Genomic DNA, 21,233 nt, shown 5'->3' with positions numbered 1-21,233 from the left:
CTGAATACAGAGAAACTTTTGATAAAGGTTGTCACCCCTTTACTTCTTTAGCCCAGTACTTCTAGTCCTGGTAAATTCAAATGCTTTCCATACATTCTTGAAAAACACACCATCTAAAATTTTCCCTCTTTCTCAGTGTTTGAATTCTACTATCCACAGAGAGAAAATCAGTCACTTCCAAAATGAGCTTGAAATAAGCTATTATTTTAAAATAAAACCAAGACTTTTTTTCTCGCTGAGGGAGGAGTTTCCAAAACTCCTGTGAAACTAATGCAGATTGTTTGAAGTATCCATTTCCTGCCAACCTGAGCAGCGTGCATCCAAAGCTCAGTTTCAGTAGAAGAGTGATACAAGAGTGACCAGGGAAGGACAGAGGGGCTTTGCAGCTCTGTTGGGGCTGTTCATTCCAGACTGCTGTTCACAGCTGTAAAAGCAACTCTTGCTGCTGTAGCAAAGCTGTTTGAAGATGCAGTTTGTTCATGAGCCTGATCCTGCTTGTGATGAAGAAGAATTTGTACCCTAAAATCTACCAGCAGCATTACCAGACCATTCTTTAGCCAACTTGCTGCCAGAACCTGTAATCCCAGGGGCAACTTCCAGTGAAAGGGGAGCAGGTTCTACTTTCATTCCTTCCAACAGCTCTTACATCATGGCAGAAACTCTCAGCATCCCAGGTTCCCCTTGGAAAGGTAGGATGCCTTCCAAGCGCTCCTTCTCACTTTTCAGGATTCTTCATTCATATATTCTGAACGTTTTCACCAAGATAATAATGAATAGTGTAAGGGCCTGTGATGAACTCCTTTCTTATTATCTGGTATTTCCTGCAGGGAGGGGATGGAGGAAGGCAGGAGATTCCATGCTTCAGGGAAGGGACACCCAGGAGACAAACCTCTGACAGGGGCACCTTCCATGCAAATTAAGTTTATGGGAAAACACTACACCCTAGGAAGCAAAGTTGCAAATCAACAATTTCCCATTTTGATTTTAGGAGCAGATTTTAAAAGCAGCCTTCAAGCACAGGGAGCACTGAGACTCTAAGCCACACCACATCCCTGCCAAAATTCCCAGCAGCCATGACAAAATTACTACAGAAATAATACAGCATCCTGGCCCTCCTGTTGTATGGGAGGACAGATAGTTACCAGAGACAAGAGAACCTTGAAAATAAAGAAAAATAAACCAAACAACAGCTTTAATAAGAACTTCTGCATAACAAGATTAATCTTTGTGGAGAAGTTGCAGCAAAGGAACTGCTCGAAGTCCTTTTCTGAGAAGGACAATGACAGCAATGCCTCAGCCTAGGGGAAGGTGAGCACATCAACCAGGGCTCATCAGTGGAACGCTCTTTTCTAAGGGTCTCCAAGACCTCTCCTTTCTCCTCTTTCGGATATTTAGATGTATTTGTTTGGGGAAGGGAGGATGTTTCCTAGTGCACCAGCCCTCAGGGGCTCTTGCCCTAACTCAGGAAGATACACAAGGAGTCTACAGATTCAATTCCTTGGCCTCTATTTGGCCTGCTAATTGGAAAACTCTTCCCTCCCAGGAGCAATGCCATCCCTTGATGGGATTTAATTAGCACCCAAAGCAGAGCCCTCAGATAAAGCTCTCATTGATCTCTGCTGCAGCTCAGCTTCCATCCCAAGGCAGCACTTCAGATGCACGTTCCCACCTTGGCAGAGTGAAAGCGAGGGATGGGAAATTTCCTCTCGGGCACAAAGAGCACACAAAAACTGAGGGCAAGACCAAAGGGACAGGGCCAGGAAAGGAAGCAAGATCCAGAGCGCGTTTCTCTCAAGACCCTGAACGCACCCTCCCAGAGAACACTGCAGCTCAGGCGGCAGAAGCTGCCAGAGAGGGAGGGAGGCTGGCTCAGCACAGCAGAGGCTCTGGGAGCGCCTCAGCCGATGTAGATCCTGTGGAAGTCGTTGGCCCCGAAGGCCGCGTTGCACTTGGGGCACTTGCGCTGCCGGGTGTCGTAGCGCGTCTTCACGCACTCGAAGCAGAAGACGTGGAAGCACTTGGTGAGCACCGCGTCCTTCTTGCGCATGTTGCAGCACGGGCACGTCAGGCGGGCCTGCAACACACACACACACACACACACACACAGAGCTGTGAGGGGTCCTGCAGCCCAGCTGCTGTGCTCAGAGATGTCTCAAGATGAAGGTCCTTCCATTCCTCAGAGAGACAATGTGGTTTCTTCAGTGCCAGAGTACACACAAGAAATGTCAGATACTGAAAGTGTGCCTACACACCTTCTGACTAAAGTAAAAAAAGAAGCTAATGGACACAGATACTCACCTTGTAATCCTTGATTTCCTCCATGAGAATCTCATCACAGTTGGGAACCATGTCAGGCTTCTTTGTGGTCTCCAGCTTCCTGCGCAACCTAGAAATATCTTCCTGCATAAAAACAAGAGATCAAGGAGCAGTACATTCTCTGTCAGCTTCTTCAGGGACCAAAGAGAACATGCACCTGGCTAAGTCATGCCACCCACAGTTTCATCCCCTATAATCGAAGGGACAACATGATCATCTGATGCCAAAAGTATTGTCAGTTACCAGTGGACAAAATCTCAAAGAGCCAAGACCTGATGAAGCCAAAATCTAAGTGAAACTGGATACCAAGGGCAGTTTAGCTGAAATCCTCTGCAAGCTCGATGCACAAGAAGTACACTAAAGCATACAGATCTTGAAGGACTGCATAGGATATATACCTCAGCCCTTTTGAAGTTGAACATCTCTTTCTCTCTGGTTACTCTGTTTTCCACAATCTCTTCCTGAAAATCATGTAATTTCTTCTGAGCCAGCTCTAGCTGCGCCTTCAGATCATCTGCAAGCTGGGCTGCATCCATGGCCTGAGAAAGAAAACAAGGATATTGTCCTAGGGTGATGTTATGGTGTTTCTATCTCCAATCGTGTGTCCTGATTATGTTTGGTATTATGGCCTGTGCTTCCAGGACTGAGTCTGAGAGTGAAGCTTTGTTTTGTCTTGTTATCAGCCGGCTCACCTCCCCCATGGTCTATGTTTAGGAGAGGTTTTAGCTCGGCTTGCTTGCTTGCTTGCTTGCTTGCTTGCTTGCCTGCTTGCTCGCTTCTGCCTTTTTCTTTCCTTCGCTTTGCCCTTGCTTTCTGCTTATTAGTTAGTTCAGCTAGGCAGTCCAACTTTTTCCCTGGACTGTTTTCTCTTCCACCCCGTCCCCTCCCTCTCCTGGATACCATCTGAACGGACGGGGACCTGGGAACCCCAAGAAACACCGGGAGGCTACACTTTGTCACCTGCAGCAGTCATCCCCAGCGCCAGAGACTGATAACTGAGCGACCACTCGCCAGAGAGACTGAGTTTGTCATCCCTTCAGAACGGTGAAAGAGTTTTTTTGTCAGCTGGTGTTGTCTTTTTTCCCTGTGCTGGGGAGTGTCTTGCTTGTTAAATAAACAGGTTTTTTCTCCCACTCTTCTCCAAGGAAATTCTTCCCGAACCCGGTGGGGTGGGGGGGGAGGAGTCGTGGGGTTTGCTGTCTGGGGGCTCCTTCTGGAGGTTTTCCCCCAAATTTGCCCAAAACCAGGACAGATATAAAGACCAAACACAGAAGAACAGCTCTGGTGATTTCTAGTCCCTTGTTATTGCCTTATTATCATCACCAAGTTCATCATTTAGCTTCAAGATTCCTTTGGGCAAACCTTGGCACACTGCAAAGCGCATCACCTAGAAAAACCCTAAGGATCATCCATTTCTCTTCTTAATGCATTTTTAGCCTTTCAGCTTCCACGTTTTCTCTGTTGTTTAGAGGCAGTTCTATTGCTGAGCTAGAGAGAACTTCAAGATACCTAACAATCTTCTCTTCACCATTCTCTTCTAACTTTATAACCAAATGCCCTTAATACCACTAATTGTATTAATAACACTGATTGTACTAAGCACAGGTGACATTGCTGAATTCTCCCCAGCTCCTCTTCACAGTGGTATTCCTGCTTTCCTTTCTGCCTGTTTTAATGTAATTTCTGCATTTCTACTAAAACTTAACAACAAAGGCAGCATCAGCTATAAGACTTAGTCTTATTTTACGGTATCACACCTACTTAATTGATCTTGGGCATTTTTTAAAAGTGTTCACATTCTCCAGCTGTATTTTCCTTTTGCTTATCATCCCATCTTTCCTCCAAAAGTTTTGACCCCAATTAACTTCATCTTGCTGCTGTCTCTTCACCATACGTTTCACAGAAACCCGTATGATCTGCTTCTCCTTATCCAAGGAAAACATTAGTATCTAGTAGTTTAATCATAATTCTTTCCAGGACTCCTCAGCCTTCTGATATACTTTTCCAAAACCAGGGAATACCAGGTTCTGTAATGCCAATGAGAGCTCAGAGCCTTCTATGCCTCCCACAAGCCAGCAGCTCCACCTCACAACACAAGAGGAAACAAATGCATCACTCACCTTGCGTTTGTTCATTTCCAGGGCCTGTGTTCGCAGACCCAGCTCCTTCTCTCCTGTTCCAATACTGCTCTGCAGTAAGTGTTCCTTCTCCTCCAGCTTACGTACAACCTGCAGCTGGGCATCCACCTTAGAAAGGGAGATAGGAGGTACTGAAGGAATGAATGCATGCTCTGTGGTTCTTCAGAGCTGTCATTCAAGCTGCAGACTAAAACTATCCTGCTTCCCCATCACCAGGAAGCACATCTTCAGCTTGCCTTTTTGTCCCTGAACAGCTGTGCCTCTATCCAGAGAGCCCTACCCAGACCTCTCTGGGCAACACTTTAAAACGTAGCAGTCAAATTATTTGCAATAAAGATGTCTTAATTCTTCAACAGTGGCTTAAAGACTTGCTGCAAGGGAGTGAACAGTCCCACAGTGGTTCCAAGGATGACAGGATACAGAGTCATAGAATGGCCTGGATTGGCAGAGATCTTAAAGATCATCAAGTCCCAGCCTCCCTAACTTCCACTAGGGCACATTTGTCAAAGCCCCATCCAAGCCTGGCATTGAACACTTCAAGGCATGGAGCATCCACAACTTCTTTGGGCAACTCTAGCAGTGCCTTACCACCTTCTGAGTAAAGAATTTCTTCCTAATATCTTATCTAAGCTTGCCCTCTTTCAGTTTAAAACCACTGCCTCTTGTCCTGTCACTATATGCTCGTATAAGAAGTTCCTCTCCCTCTTTCTTCTAAGCTCCCTTCAGGTACTGGAAGGCTGCAATGACGTCTCCCCAGTAGCAGAGGTGCTCATTTCTTCTCATAATCTTTACAGGCTCCTCTGTACTTCCTCAAACGGGTCCATGTGTCTTTCCCGTGCTGAAGAACCCAGAGCTGGATGCAGCACTGCAGCTGGGGTCTCAGGAGGGCAGAGTAGAGGGGCAGAATCCCGTCCCTCAGCCTGCTGCCCATGCTGCTTTGGATGCAGCCCAGGATGCAGTTCGCTTTCTGGGCTCTCAGCATGCGCTGCTGGGTCATGTCCAGCCTCTAATCTGCCAGAATCCACAAGTCTTTCTCTGTTCCAGTGTTCTCAGTGACCTCTTCTCCCAGTCTGTGCCCATGTCTGAGACAGTTCAGACTGAACCGCGGTTTCCAACTCCTCCTGCTTGTTACTAATATATACAGGTATAGGTAGAATATACAGGTAGAAGTATCATTCCAACAGGACAAACACCCATCTGCTCTCCATAGCAGTGAACCCATAGGACATTTTAATGCTCATACAGCAGTCTCTTTCTTACAAAGATGGGCCCCTTTGAAGCCTGATGCATTCCTAGGATGGCGAGAGGAACATTCCGTCCTGGACTGATTTTGGTGAGGATAGTTAACTCTCTTCAGAGCAGCTCACATGCTGCTATGTTTTGCATTTCGGAGGAAAACAGTCAGTAGCACAGCACTGTTTCAGCTGTTGCTGAGCAGTACTTACAGAGCGCCAAGACCTTCTGTGTCTCATGCTGCCCACCAGCAAGTAGGCTGAGGGTGTGCAAGAAGCTGGGACGCCACACAGCCAGGACAGCTGATCCAGCTGGATCAGGGGGTGTTCCATACCCTACAATGCTGTGCTCAGCAATAACAGCAGGCGGAAAGGAGCAAGTGGGAAGATGTTCAGAGCTGCAGCATTTATTAAGTAACAAAAAGATATGATGAAGCCCTGCCTTCCTGGAGATGACCAAACTCCTGCCTGCCCCAGGAAATAATGAATTAATTAATTTATTGTTTCACTTGTATGGACATCTTTGCTTTAACTGTTAAACTGCCTTTATTTCATCTCACCTATTTTCTCACTTTGTCCATTCTGATTCTTTTCCCTTCCCCTCAAGCGGGGGAGCGAGCAAAGAGTTGTGTACAGCTGCCTAAGACAGATAACCCACCAGCTCTCTTGTCCTCTCTCCTTTTTCCATTATTACCTGTGTTTTCAGTGTCAAAACTTGGTCTGCCAGCTCCTCCTTTTCCTCCTTCAGCAGCTTATGGATCTGGTTAGACTTGATACGTTCTGACATCAGCTTGAAGTTGGCATCATCCTTCTCCCGCAGCTGCTGCATCAGGCGGATGTTCTGCTCTTGCATGTCTTCGAAGGCTTGGCCTGTGACATCCATTTCTGAAAGCAGGGCCTCTTCCTCCTGCAAAAGAATCACAGGCTCTGGCCAAACCGGATCCCCCACAGTGAGCCTAAACATCTTATTCAGAGACACCAAACCTAGTGAAGATGGAGGAAGATTCTTGGTGCCAGGGAACATTATTATCTGAACAACCAGAAAAACATATTCCCTACAAATCTCCACTACAGCAGAGATACTCTCAATGGGTCGCCTATCTCTTGTCTGGCAGGATCAGCTATGACACAGCCATCGCCAGAGCTGGGGCAGAAATCAGCACCCAATTCCCAGAAACTGAACAGCTGCCAGATACACCAGGCCAAAAATTCTACACGTGGACAGCTTAGCAGCTTCCAACTAACACGTTGCCAAGCTCCTTAAACTCACTTTGGCCACTTCAGCATTGACAAGGTAGAGCAGCTCTGCTAAAAAGAATCTGAATTCCAAAAAAGTACATGAAAATTCAAAGGCTTGCCTCCACCCTGCTGAGGTCCTGCTCTCTTATTAGATGGAGCCTTTTTTTAGCAGAAGGTATGTACCAGTTCTATGCAAACATATTTACTAGATGAATCGAGGAGGTAACTCCTAAAAAGAAATTGTAATCTCTTCCCCTAATGGCTGATAAAGCCATTTCTCCTCTGTGTGCTTCACCAAGGCCACATGTTTAATTGTATATTTAATGTTTAATTGTTATTAAACATTTCCCACCATGGACTGCCTGTGGTACCCCGGAGCTGAGGGTAGAGGGGGTTATTTTGTTGGTGGGTATTTTGCTTGTTTTCTTTCCTTTTGGTAAACAATAATCAAACTCCCATCTCTGGCCGATACAGATATAAATTCCTTCTCCCTCCCTGGACATAACTTGAAAGCAGTTCCTTAACAGTTGCTGCAGCCAAGAAAGAGAACTCATCAGAAACTTCTCACCTGCTTAGCCATGGCAAGTTTCTTCTGTAAATATTCAATCTGTTCCTCCACTGCTCGGATCTTGCGGAGGGCGTCCTCATCAGCCATCTTTTTACTCTCCTTTTTTTCCTTGTCTTCCAATTCTTTCACCCTCTGCCTCAGTTCTTCAAGCTACAAGAACCAACCAGAAAAGACACTAAACACAAGGATGTGCCCTGAACATTGTTAAGAGCCTGTTTACTCCAAAATTCTTTAAAACACTCAGGACTGCCCTGAAAGCATGGCAAAAAACTCCCATATAATTTTGGCAGAGTATTACAGGCAGATGTACCACTGAGATGGGCTGTAAGCCCAAGATTTTGACTTCCACACCTTTGAAAATTTCACAGCATCTTTTATCAGAATAGGAGCATCAGTCTCTTGCAATTGTACATGTATGGGTATATGGAAAAAGAGCATCTGCTCCTTTAAGGGCATCTGGTCAAGGACCTTTTTCCACACAAGGAGAAGATAATAAGAAAAGGATGAGGTAAGATAAAACATACAGAGACACAAACTTGGCGGACAAATTATAAGAGAGGAAGTGATGAGAATGAAACCTAGTCAGTCACACTAACTGATGAGAACACATGCGAGTGTGAAAATGTTTATTTTCATCAAGGTTATCTGAGTGTGGGAGGAGAAAACCCAAAACAAAATATACAGAGACACAAACCTGACAAAACAAACATACAGACAAAGAGGAAGCAAATGTCTCCAGTCATAACACCTAAGAGGCTTCCAAGAAACTATAGGAACTACTTCCAGGAAGATCAACTCGGACTTTGTAACTGATGACACTGTAAACCAGGAACGGCTCCTGAACTAGGAGAGCTCCTGAGCTGTTCAAACCCAGAAGCAATGTGCAGGGAAATGGAGATCAAGGATGAATGAATTCGAGTTGGACAGAGAAGGGTATATAAGGAGCCAGGCCCATGGAAAATATGGCCAGTCAGTACATATTTGTCTTGCTCAGCCTTGCACAAGACCATCACATCCTGTCCTGTCCTATCTTCTTGTTTCTTTTTATTACACATTTTCTTAAGCATTGGTGTGTAATCTAACTCTTTACTCCATATATACGTGTGCAGAGTAAATGCTGCCTATAGGTGAGACGTGCTTGTGAAGAAGGTAAGAGGGGCTTGGAACCACAGGGGTCTCAAAGAAAGGGACGTGCTGTAACTTAAGGGATGTGCAAAAGGGTCTGCACTAAGGAACCCAGAGATTGTTGTGTGTGTGTGTCCCTGTACTTGCAACTAGTCCCTGTTTATCTCCAGACCATTCTAATCTCTAAGTGACCAAGATGAAAAGGCTAACAATCCTCAGTTCTGAGGAAACAACACAGTTCTGCTGCAGAGTATCTGAAAAGAAGTTTAAGTAATACAGTAAAAAGAAATATAGAAGAGAAATTAGAAATACCTCAGCTTTTGCCTTCTTCTCAGCTGCCATCAGCTGCACTTTGTCCCTCTGCTCTTTGGGGGCAGAGCGGTACATGTCTAGTAACAGCTTCATCTCCTTCTGGCTCTCTTGGGCCTTCCTGGAGAAAGGAAGACAGATCACGGTGACAACATAGCAGCAAAGCCACACTGTTACACAGCCAGCACAAGAATCTGGCAATATTCTCTCAATCTCCCACATGGATATGGAGTTGGTGGCTCATTTTATTCTGGTAACATAAAACAGCAGCTGGAAAAATACAGGCTGGAAAAGAAACATGTTCAGGCATACAGGCTGAAAGGCAAGAAGAGAGGTGGAGATGAAATATGTATCCTAATAATAAGCTACAAACTATCCAGCTCTGCTTTGGGAACCATCCAGGAGTGGGAACACTGCTGTGTTCTCTATTAATAACCTGCTACTGTGAATTTTTATGCTATTGTTATGACACCAACAAATCAACAGTACTGGAACCACAAGATGAAGTATATGGTCTGGTAATTCTAGCTTTAGGCTATTGTAGCAAAAAGACTCCTACACTGACCACATCACAATCAGAAACAGAGGCTGTCAAGAAACTCTCTTGGCTCCAAACTTCAGTGATGCTGATCCCATGAAAGAAAGAACATGCGAATACCCCAGGCTTGGGCTCTGTTCCCACAGGAAAGGGAGGAACAACAACTCTTACTTGAGCTCAGCCTTCAGCTGCTTGATCACCTCAGCCTCCTTCTTTCTTCCATCTTCATGCTTCCCTTTCTCCTTCTCTTTGGACTCTCTCTCTTTCTCAGATTCCTTCTGCTTCTGCTTTTCTCGCTCTCGTTCCTTTTCCTTCTCTTTCTCTTTTTCTCGTTCTCTCTCTTTCTCCTTCTCCTTTTCCTTCTCTCGCTCCCTCTCCCTTTCCCGTCTCTCCCGCTCCCGTTCCTCTTCATCTCGCCTGGCCTTCATTTCATTAACATCTTCAGAAGCAGCCTTGGCAACAGACACTTGGGCAGAAGGATCATCAGGCTCCTGCTTGATCTCTGCAGGTTCTTCCTTTGAGTCTTCGGTGCTGGACTGGGACTGGAGGAGGGCACTGCCACTGCGAGAGCGGATCTGGCGTGGAACAGCAAAAGAGATGACCAAGAAAACAAACGTTTCACTTCTGAGACAGGAGTCTTCCTTACCCCCTTCTCCCTTGTCTTCCCAGATCCATGCTCCCATGCCCCCTTTTCACGGAGCACTACGCAGCTACAAAGGAAGAGCATTCATTCGGTCAAAGGAAGCAGCAGAGTTGCAGAGAAAATTGCACTGCATCCTGCACAGCATCTCAGAAAGGTTGATATTGCTGGCAAGGGCGACAGCATTACCCCTCCTCCTAAGCCTTTCCCCTCTTTTCTGGCACTTCCTGCTGTATTACCTTGCTCAGGTCAGACTGGGCCTCTCTCAGTTTGCGCTTGTATCTCAACACCTCTCCCTTCAGCTGGTGGTTGTGATTCTGGAGGCTGCTGATGAGGTGACGCATCTCCCGATTAATTGGGCCTGCAAAACAGAAACACCTCTGTAACAAACCACACTTGTGTCAACCTTCCTGAGGACTTTCATGGAACTAGAGAACAAGCTAAGTGACAATGACAAAGAACAAAATAAGACTGCTACCATTCTGCCACACAACAGAGCAACACGAAGCACTTGCAGAAAGAAAGTCATGCCAGTTTTACATGCAACTGTAAGTCCCTGCAAATTCAAAGTCTTAAGTTCCCACTTAACATTATTTTTATACCCTAAGGGAAATGTGTCATGTTGCAAAAGAAATCTGATTTACATGCTACTTCAGAAGTAATTTATTTCCTCTGATGAAATTTAAGACTTACTGCTTTGCTATAGAGGTTATCTTTACAGACTTGGAAATGAATCCTCCCCCCACAAATAATTTTTAATAATGAAAAATATCCTGCATAAACTAAATTGTTAGCAAAATGTATTTATTATGCAGCATCTAGAAAGAAGTTAGATAACATGGAACTGGCAGCCCAATAAAACAAGTGAAGAGCTTTGCTTTTTGAGGAGACCTGCCAGAACAAGTATTTAACAGTAACAAAGAATCAACTCAGGTGTTCTAGTGCAGTTTAGCCCCTAATGGGCATTGGTGGGTAGGTGGTGTTTATTTTTAGGCACAGCAGAACACCACCATACCTGCTTGCTCATTGGCAGCAAGTGTCTGTTCAAACTCTATCCTCAACATCTCATATTCTTTGCGGACTTGTGCCAGGGTGTCCTCCAGCTGAATCACTTCAGTGCGTAGCTTCTTGTGAAGGCTGACCTCATCCCTCTGAGAAACAAGAAGGAAACAGAACTTGATGCTTTGAACCTGGAGTATCTTTTATCAAGACAAGGTACCACAACAGCCTGAATTATTGCCAGAAATGTAAATTTTCTGAGCATTTGCAGAGGCACACAGACCCAGCAGTGATGGTCAGTGGCAAGATAAGATCCCTAGGCTGATGGAGCAGAGGTGTTACCTCAATCAGCTCCACCTGGCGCTGGTGTGTGGCGCGGGTGCCATGGAGCAGCGTGCGGGCCTCGTCAAGGTGTGCCTTCAGCTGGAGACTCTCGTTATACAAAACAGAGAACTGGGACTGCATGCAGCGATATTCCGGAGTCTCCTTCACAGCCTCTTCCACTGCTCGTCGCAGCTCAACCTAGTTAGGACATAAGACAACGCCACAAAAATTACCCCCTTACATTTGGTCTCTCAAGACAGAAGAACAGTGAATCAAGCTGCCACAAACAAAGACAAAACCAGAACTTCAATAGTATTGAAGTAGGTCCAAGTGATATGCTTCAGTACCAGTTTTAAAAACTCTGTGTTCTCTGCACGAACAAGGCTGCTTCTCTTGCACAACCACATGATGGAAGTTCTTGATTCCTGGGTCCTGAAATAGTTTCTTTCAAAGATATAAGCTTGGAAAACATAACAAAGCGTAATCATCCAGATCAATAAAGATGGACACATAGAACAGCACGAGAGAACAGAGAAAATGCATGTGCAAGTAGGCATTATGTTAGTCTTCTCCCAGTAAGACATAATGACTGATAGAAAGAGAAATGGAAAAAAAACTCCAGAGGCACAGAACTGAATTCCCAGAAAAAAGTTAGCAAATGATTGTGACTAAATGACTGCAGTGAAACAGACACATAAATACATGCATTCAGCTTAAAAGTAATTAGGGGGGAAAAAAAATATTGTAAGCTTGCAGATAAACAGAATTCAGAGGTGCCTCAAGACAGTTCCCAGTATCAGATCTCTGGATTTAGCCTATCAAGACTGACATTTCTTATAACTTGCACTGACCCCAAGATGACAATTTGATTATTCTCCCCACCATATGCTTATCTACCACAGAGTCACATCTTCTTGTGTTAGCACCTTTAAAACATCACAAATACACACGCTGTTTCCTATCTATCCATTCCCCATACTGGGAAAGACATTAAATTCATTGACTCTTTCAAGAGCTTCTCTCCCCACACAAGTTCCCTGATTGTTTCTGTTCTCTGGTTCCACATGCACAGGGCGAGGGGAAGGTGGAAGAGGGATCACTTCGTGTAAAGAGGTGAAAACGGTTCTGGCCAGACATGGTTAAAATGGACTCAAAGATCAGAAGGGGACACGGGCAGGAAACCATTACAGTTTCCAGCTACGGCCACACGGTGTCACCAACGCACTGAACTGCAAGTGGAGCCGCAGAGCGGCTGAATTGTACCTCCAGCAAAGCGCACCACAGCTGAAGAGCAGGCTCAGAACAGACACTGCTCATGAGGTTTTCTGTAGACACAGCACTGCAAAGCTGAGGGCAGCCCATCATGCAGAACACCTTCATCCTCACATAGCTACAGATGTCTCACCTTGAGCTTTTCATTCTGTGTTGTTACTTCCTCAAGATCCTGACGTAGTTCCTCCAATTCATTAAGGCGATTCCCAGCAAGCTCTTTATTCTCTTCCAGCTCTGCATTCATCTCCTCAAACTGTTGGGATAAACTGCTTGTAAATCCTACTGTTAATGTGTTTCCTGAGAGTACTAATGAACTATCTGTTCATGCAGTAACAGCAATTACAGACTGAGCAGTCAGGTAACTCGACTAAGCGAGACAGAGTCTAACTCCACCAGGCGTTTCTTAAGTACGAAACTCGTACACAGGCAAAATGGCTTGCCCGGGCCCAGAGTCACCCAGATTTGTGGCACAGGATTTAAAAAAAGTATCTAAATTCTGTTCAAATTGTGACCCTTGTTCTCCCCAACTTTATTCTTCCCCTTGCCCACAGCCAAGCTCCTGACCTTACCTTGCGGGCATTAATGGTAATTGTTCCCCCATAGAGGCTGCTACCAGCTCCATACACCTTGTAGCCTTTGGAATTTACCTGCAAAAAAATGCAAGCGATTTCCTCAAGACCCAGCGAAACACTGGCAGGAGTGATACAGCAGATCCAAGACCCACTGCAGGTTCTCAGCTCTCACAGTCCCACAGAGTCCCAGAGGATGTCCCACTCCCATCCAACACCACCCCACTTCCCAGGTGTCCTGGCCAGCAGGGCAGCCCTTACTCGCTCCAGGACGTCGGCCAGGTGCCGGTTGAGCCTCTGCTCCCTCTTGCGGATCTTGTCAATGTCCCACTGAAGGTCATCAATCATGGTCTCCAGGACAGACACCCGGGATTCTGCTGTCTCCACTCTCTCTTGCAGCTTGGAGAACTGCAATCAAAGAAGTGCTTCAGCCAGCACATTGCATAGAATCAGCTTTTCCTGAGGCTGCTCAGGAGTCATTTTTCTCTTATTCATCATGTGCTTTTTTGCTGTGATGACAGGCTATTCTATGAACTGTCCTGAATTTTACACTGGCCAAATCCCAAGACAGCAACAAAAATAAGACAAAACTAAAAATCGAGAAAGAGTGGGAAGCTGGTAATATCTGGCAGAATAGAGGCAGCCACCTCAGCTTATTCAAAGCCTTTTTTGATTTTAATATTTTCAATCCCTATGTCCATCTACAGACCACTTAAATGCTCAGAGGTCTAACACTGAGCAAGACCAGCATTAACACAATTTTTAAATGAACTGAAATCTCTCACACAAATGCTGTTAATAATGTGAATCCTTTAATAACTGGGATCATCTTGTAACTGGTATTATTCCACTGTTAAACGACACAGAGAAACCAAGGAATTCAGAATGACAGGGATGTCACCTCAACCATTCCAGGTGTCTACACAGCCACCTCAGCACCACGTGCCCCCAGCTCCTCTGCTCTTCCTTTGCTTTAGAAGTTAAATCCATTCAAATCACTAACTTGTTTATATCCTTTCCTTTAGTGATGTAACAAGCAAATCAATCTGATTTATACAGAAAATCTATGTACAGCTCTCTACAACAACAATCCTTTTTTGTAACATTCAAACCACATTTCTCTTGTGTCTCTCCAAGGAAATAAGCTGCTTTCCAACCTATGATAACCATAACTTATGCTAAGCAGGATCCCAAAGCAGATTTCTTTCTCCTTCCTTTTTGTACCTCTTGAGACATGACTCTGTGCTTCTCCTGAAGAACATCAGCCAGTTCCTGCAGCCGTCCATTCTCATGTGACAGGTAGGAGTTCAGCTCCACTACTGCTTCTTCCATCAGTGAAATATCTGAAAGGTACACAAAGAAAAGGAAATTAATGAAAATCAAGGAACACTGGTTTTAATTCCTGAACAGCAAATAGAGAAAAAAGAAAATAGAAAAGGAAATTTCTGAAATTAACTTCAGTTTACTGTACCACTCCCACAGGTGCTTCCTGAGGGCCTGACCTCCATCCACAGAGATCTTTGACTTGCACTCCATAAGCAAAAGGCTCTGCCGTTTAACAGTGCTGCACATTTCTGACCTGAGGGCCATTCCCTCACACCAGAAAGCACTTCAGCTGTGTCAGCACCAGCAAGCCAGAGCATGCCCTTGGAACCCAGGGACACCCAAATGCTGCCCAAATTAATCCAAAAACCTGCTACAACAGGTGGCCTGAGATGACACACCAGGCCAACAAACCAGGACATCCTGTGACAACCACAGCACCCGGGTGACAGGTGAAACTAGAGTACCTGAGGGCAGGCTCACATGGCACCAATGTCAAAGCTACTACAGTTTATGACTGCCAGCCAAGGACAGCAACACTTCCTGTTGGAGTCAGTAAGTCAGGAGTTTCTCTGAATCCTTCAGGGAGAGATCAGAATGCAGGGATTGAGTTGAAACCTTTAGATGGATTGAAGTATATTAGGCCTCTCACTTAAAAGGCAGAGGTGAAGACTTAGGTTGTAACATAAGAGAGAGAAAATAAGTAAGTAAATGGAATAAGTTTTAAGTGCTTTTAGTAAGCAAAAGGTCTTAAATGCCTGAGAAATAGTACATGTTCTAGTGAAGGTTGAAAAACATGCTCGTGTTTTCTTAGAGGCTCCAAGAACCTCGCTTCAGACATAACAGAGTTAAGAATATTGCTTACATTTTTCAGTTAGAACAAGACAGGCCATGAACGTAGTCTATACGTAGTCTGGCGTGCTAAGAAACCGGAATTCTAATAGGTTAAGAAGTAGTGGTCCGAGTTTGTGTCTTAGCTGGTTGGAAAGTTTCTATAAAAGAACATGCATCAGGGAGAGCTGGTGCTCTATGCCATGGCTTTATGCCATTGCATTTTGCCGTTGCATTTTGCCACTGCAGCTTTGCCATCGCTCTGCCTTGCTTTGTATTTGCTTTTGAGACTGATGTGCTTCTGCAATAAGTAACTTTACAGCAACTATTAAACAATAGAAGAACTAGCCCGACAGTGTGGGTGCACAGGAGGCACCCGGAGGTTCCCAGAAACCTCAGATTTGGTGCCCCGTGTGAGAAGTTATTACCCTCCTGGAGGTCCCCCTGAAACCTCACACTTCCCTACACCAATGCCAACTTGGTCTGAGTACACAGAAAGCACACCACGCATGACCCGATATTCCACCCAAGGTTTCATTCAAAAGATTGAAAATTCATACTTTAAGCTAATTAAGTTTTTTGAGCAGTCATCTGAGTGTGAATTGAATCTGCTACATTAATTTTTAGAAGCTGGTCTTTTGGCTTTCTCTGCAGAACTCTGCTCCATTCAAAACTGACAGCTACACGAAGCACATAACGCCATTAGATGGGTACAATTTTGCTCAGAACTCAGTGGAAACTGAGCACTTGGTTATTCCTATACCTTCTACTAAACTGCAACGGAGGAGTCCATCATCAGTTTGGAATGCTGATTTCACTTCTTTACTTGTAAGTATAAAGCCTTTTATGTGGTGGCTGAGGACAGCTGGCTGATAAGGTTCAACTGTGCTCTGACTTCTCAGGCACATGAACACAGTACTGGCAGAAACAAGTTGCTTCTTAGCCCAACATGCTGGGCAGAGCCTTCCGCATTCAAGTACAGAGGTAGCGACAATGCATTTCTGGCACATGGTCCTTTAGTGCAGGTTTTGACAACAAGAGTTTAGAAAGCCAAAAGAATTCATTTTACAAAATAAATGCAGGAGAAGGACTACACCTCAATTTTTACAATGCAGGATCAGGTTTAAGGTGGCAGCAGATAAGCACTCTTGAATACCTGCCACCTTGGCCATACCTCCACTGTTCAGCTTGTGAGACAGCACATCCACCTTCTCCTGCAGCTTGTCATACATTGTCACTATTTGGGCAACAGCACGGCGGGAGGACTCCACACGCTCCTGCAGCTGAGATTCTATCTCCTCACTGGTACTGCTGGCTAGAGTGGCCAGGAAGGAGAATGCTGGCTCCAGTCCTTCCCCTGGGAACATAAAGAGGTGAAAAAAAGTAAATGTGTTCTACAAGGTAGCATATCATTGATCTTAACAAGCACAAAAAATAGTCTCTGTCAGACTTTAGAAATGGACATCAGCATTGTCCACGGCTGAAATCCATCTTTCCCACTGTCCCCAGACTGGTGCCTCACCTCGTTCCCTCTCATCTTTGCGCTCCTGATTACTGTCAGAGTCTGGTTCAGGTTCTGGCACCACCAGTGCTTTTCTTTCAGACAAAAGGTCTCCAAGGCCTTGGTCCAGGTCAAAGCGTTTAAGGATGATGCGGATATTTTCATCAAACTGAATGATTGTACAGACAAGGCAAGACAAGATAAAGAAAGGATGTGAACAAGAGGAGTGGAGTTACTCATGAAAGACAAGACAACAGTGCATACGAAGTAACAAAAGCTGTTACCAACCTGATTCCAGTATCGATTGATGATCAGCAGAGAGGCATCGTCGGTGGCCTGCCGACGCTCCAGCTTCTCAATGTGCTCCCGCAGCTCATCTTCAATGGCCTGCCGCTGGTCAAGCATCTCTGCCAGCTTCCGGTTCTTGGTCTGCAGGGTCCGGATGTCCAGCTCCTCCTGGGCACAGGCACATAGCACATAGGGCAGGTCACAGAAGGGCTCCTACTGACCCCAGAGACATTCTTGCCTCCAGATGAAAAAAAAACAAAAAACAAAAGATGGAGTGCAGGTATGCAAGGAACACATACCGTTGAAGAAACGCCACCAAGTTTAATGGTCTCCACAGTGGTGCCTGAATCTTCAACCCCTGCCTTCTTCTCTGGAGGTGCAGAAGGGCCAGGCTCTCCAGCTGTTCGTTTATTGCCAATTCCAGACATGGTGGCCAAAGCATACAGATTCCCACCTTCTCCAAACTCTTCCTGAACATTAAAGAACACTATTAAAAAACACCAAATATACATCCACGTGCCCAATTTGATTTTGGGTTCTTAACCTGCTGACCCATCATGGTAACAAGATGCCCAAAACAGAGTAGATCATGGAACTCAAAAGATTTTGAAAAATATTTGTTGGGAGGAATGGATTAAAAGTCGAAGACTGGTAGGGAGGACTGTAAATCACTCAAGTGATTTGCAGCTGGGAATAATCCTTGATAAGCCAGTGATCCTCTGGCACAGCCTGGGTTTAAGGGTGCCCACATCTCTGTTACTGCACCTCTGCCCAGGTGCTGCTTTGGGGATCCCATAAGTAGTAAGGTAATGGAAACAAATCTACTCCTTGTGTTCTGACTGGGAATTTGTGCCAGCCTGCACTGACTCACACATTCTGGTCCAACATAAAGCTGTAAAAGACACCAGCAGGATCAGCACTGCAAGCAAAAAGTTGATGGGGAAAATAACCACTGCCTTTTAACATTAAAATGGAAGCACTGTACCTTATCACACTCTTCACAAAAAAACCTTCATCCAGGTTCACTCTCTGCTTTTCTGCATTAACAAAAATGAAGCAGGTTAGACTTTAGCAAACAACTGAGACAGTATGTGGCACCAGTTCACTGCACAACAACCAAACTATTCCTACTGAATCTACACACAAAGCCAGTTGAAGCTGAGGGCAGCAACACCCTGGAAATAAATGAGCCCTGTACTTAGAGAGCTCACAAATCCTACGGAACTGAAAAGCAACTTGGAGCAAAGGCCTGAAAAGACCCATTCCAAAAGCTTTCCTGTGTACCAGGAGAGATGCAGACATGTTTCAAGAGAACCCATTCCTAGCTCAGTGCAGTCTGAAAAGATCTGGACTAATAGAAAACCACAGACCAGCTGAGGCTGGAAGGGAGGACTGGAGGTCACCTGCCTTGTGCTCCTGCCAGAAGCATGCTCAGCCAAAACAGATTGCCAAGGGCCCTGTCCAGGCAGCCTGAGCATCTCCAGGCACAGAAAATAAGCCATGGCTCTGGGCAGCCTCTCCAGCACTTGATCACCCTCAACATTAAAACAGGCTTTTCTCACGTCTGAACAGTATTTCCTGTAGCTCCCTAAAATATTATTGAGCAAAATTACAAGTGTATCCTCCAAGGATACACAAATGGAGCAGCTGGAGATGAAAAATAGAACCAATTAAATCTTCACTAGTCGTGAGCAGCATTCTTCTGCCAGTCACTGATGCTGCGCCAGCCTCTACACTGAATGAAACCAGAAGTGAATGAAGTGTAGACCATACCAGTAAAACCTGACTTGTTCCATTTAAGCCTATAATGGCATTTATAGTCAAACTAGGGGGTACGAACTGAACTGTCCATTTCTTATCTGCTTTAATTAAGCAGTTCTACTGAAAGCAAGAAGGCCATTGCATTTTGAAGATGAAGCTTTGCCAAATCTCAGCATTTCACAAGCATCTCAGCTTGGCATTGCCCCTCATCATATGCAAAATAGTATAAAGATTATTTCTAAGTGAGTTATTGAAACAGTACATATGGGGATCCTGTAAGGTATCTTTTTCCAGGAAGCCACCACTGTCCACTGCCTTTCACACTTCTTGTCTACGGACAAAATACCCTTCCAAAATACCCCTCCCACTGCCTCCTGGCACCACTCACTTCAGCTCCAGCTGCCCTCTCACCACCTCCTCATACACTGTACACCAGACCCCAACCCGTTCGTTCTTTATGGCCACAGACCCTCTCTTTCACAGAATCATAGAACCATTTAGAACAGGAAAAACCTCTGAGATCGAGACCAACTTATGAAGCAACACCACTTTGTCAGCCACACCACAGCACTGAGTGCCACATCCAGTCAGGGACAGGGACTCCACCACCTCCCGGTGCTCTCACACAGAAGAGGTAAAGAACCCTAAGCATGAATGTACAGTTCTCTGAATGTCAGATTTATTTCCGTTTTGACACAAAACAGCTGATCTACTCTGCTAATGAACATCGTTTTACTTACTCTGTATTTGCTTAAAAAAAAAAAAAGGATTTCTGATGACAAGCTCTATAGACTGAACTTGAATTAGATTTTCTCTTCTCACTTACTACCATTTTACAACTAAATCCAAAGCCTTTATTACATCTGCCTCCACCAGATGTTCCTGCTACAGTACAGAAACTACACTACACACATACAAACCTGTATTTATGTACAGACATAGAACAACAGAAATAAAAATCCTGGGCAGGTTTAAAAGCTCTGTTTTAGTTTATACTCCCCAGCAGGAACTCCAGTCAAACTGTGCTCCATCCACAAGCCTAATGTGGATTTTTCCATGGCTTCAGGTCAAGTCTAGCAGGAATATCTTAAGCCTGGAAAGAGAAAGGGGAAAACTGGCAACCCTCTGCTCTGCCTGGCCCTAGCGTGGCATGGCTGGGGTGCTGTGTCCAGTACTGGACTCCTCAGCAAAAAGACAAGGTGCTGCTGGAGAGGGTCCAGCGACATCCACTAATATGATGATGGCCCTGGAACACCTCTTTTATAAGGAGAGACTGTGACATCTGGGCCTGTTTAGTCTGGAGAAGACTGAGAGATCTCATTAATACATACAAATATCTCTAAGGTGAGTGCCAAGAGGGTGGTCCAGACTCTCTTCAGTGCTACTCAGCAACAGGATGAGAAGCAGCAGCCATAAACCAAAACGCAAGAAGTTCCACCTCAACATGAAGGAGAACTCCTTTCAACTGAGAATGGCAGAGCACTGGAACAGCTGCTCACGGATGTCGCCGAGTCTCTCCTTCTGAAAACATCCCAAACCCACCTGGATGTGTTCCTCTGTCACCTGCTCCAGCTGACTCTGCTTTGGCAGGGGGGTTGCGCTGGGGGATCTCAACCCGAAGGATTCTGTGATTCAGTTTCCCACACACACCAGCCGCTCCCACACCTCCTCCACTCTCCCACATCCCGGGGGGTCCTGGCCCTGTCCCCGGCATCTTCCACAGCGCCACCCAGACACGCCGCGAGCCCGTCCCTCCCTCCGCGACTGTACACTGCCTCCAGCCCCCAGCGACCCCCCCTTCCCCGCACGGCCACCTCCCGGCTCTCCCCGGCCCCGGCCGGCCCCACAAACCCGCCGCGTCCGCCTCGTCGCCGCCGCCGTTGCCTCCTCCTCCGCCGCGCCCCGACCCGTCCGGCTAACAATGGCCGCCGCCGACCGCCCCTTCCGGCCGCCATTTCGCCCTCACCCGTCATGGAGGCGCCGCTTTGCCCTGGCCCGACATGGCGGCGCTGCCGCGGCACTAGACGCCGGGGCCGCACCCACACCAAAGATGGCGGCGCGGACGGGGCCGTCCCCGCCCACACGCGTCCCCGGCGGAGCGGCCGCCTCCCTGCCCGCCCCTGGGGCCGTGTCCCGGCCGGGCGGGGCGGGAAGGGAAGGGAAGGGCGGCGGAGCTGCTGAATGTGGGTAAAAGGTGCTGAGTCCCCCCCCATGGTGTGGCAGGAGGTGTGGGCGGAGATGCTTCCCCTGCATTTGCCAC

At 46.0% G+C, this 21,233-nt stretch overlaps 1 protein-coding gene across 2 annotated transcripts; it reads right to left on the bottom strand.

Moving 5' to 3' along the window:
- Positions 1–1,169: 1,169 nt before the first annotated feature.
- On the bottom strand, positions 1,170–21,040 carry RNF20 (ring finger protein 20). Of its 2 annotated transcripts, none has more exons than XM_088157378.1 (21): positions 20,940–21,040; positions 18,198–18,249; positions 17,512–17,682; positions 17,213–17,380; positions 16,946–17,093; positions 16,598–16,780; positions 14,494–14,612; positions 13,531–13,677; positions 13,270–13,347; positions 12,834–12,953; positions 11,447–11,626; positions 11,121–11,256; positions 10,345–10,466; positions 9,637–10,040; positions 8,931–9,048; positions 7,494–7,643; positions 6,381–6,593; positions 4,437–4,562; positions 2,715–2,855; positions 2,299–2,400; positions 1,170–2,074 (listed from the first exon to the last, which is right to left on the bottom strand). In XM_088157378.1, exons 3-21 carry the CDS (start codon positions 17,638–17,640, stop codon positions 1,898–1,900), a joined length of 2,961 nt encoding a protein of 986 aa, XP_088013504.1. In that variant the 5' UTR covers positions 17,641–17,682; positions 18,198–18,249; positions 20,940–21,040; the 3' UTR covers positions 1,170–1,897. The 2 variants fall into 2 exon arrangements, with proteins under 2 accessions (XP_088013504.1, XP_014749308.2); XM_014893822.2 differs by lacking the exon at positions 20,940–21,040 and adding an exon at positions 20,825–20,923.
- Between the last annotated feature and the right edge of the window lie 193 nt (positions 21,041–21,233).

The sequence above is a fragment of the Sturnus vulgaris genome, chromosome Z (assembly GCF_052056855.1).
Source record: "Sturnus vulgaris isolate bStuVul1 chromosome Z, bStuVul1.hap1, whole genome shotgun sequence".
In the NCBI taxonomy this organism is placed as follows: domain Eukaryota; kingdom Metazoa; phylum Chordata; class Aves; order Passeriformes; family Sturnidae; genus Sturnus; species Sturnus vulgaris.
The sequence above is the reverse complement of the archived record's forward strand: the minus strand, read 5'-3'. Positions and strand labels throughout refer to the sequence as shown.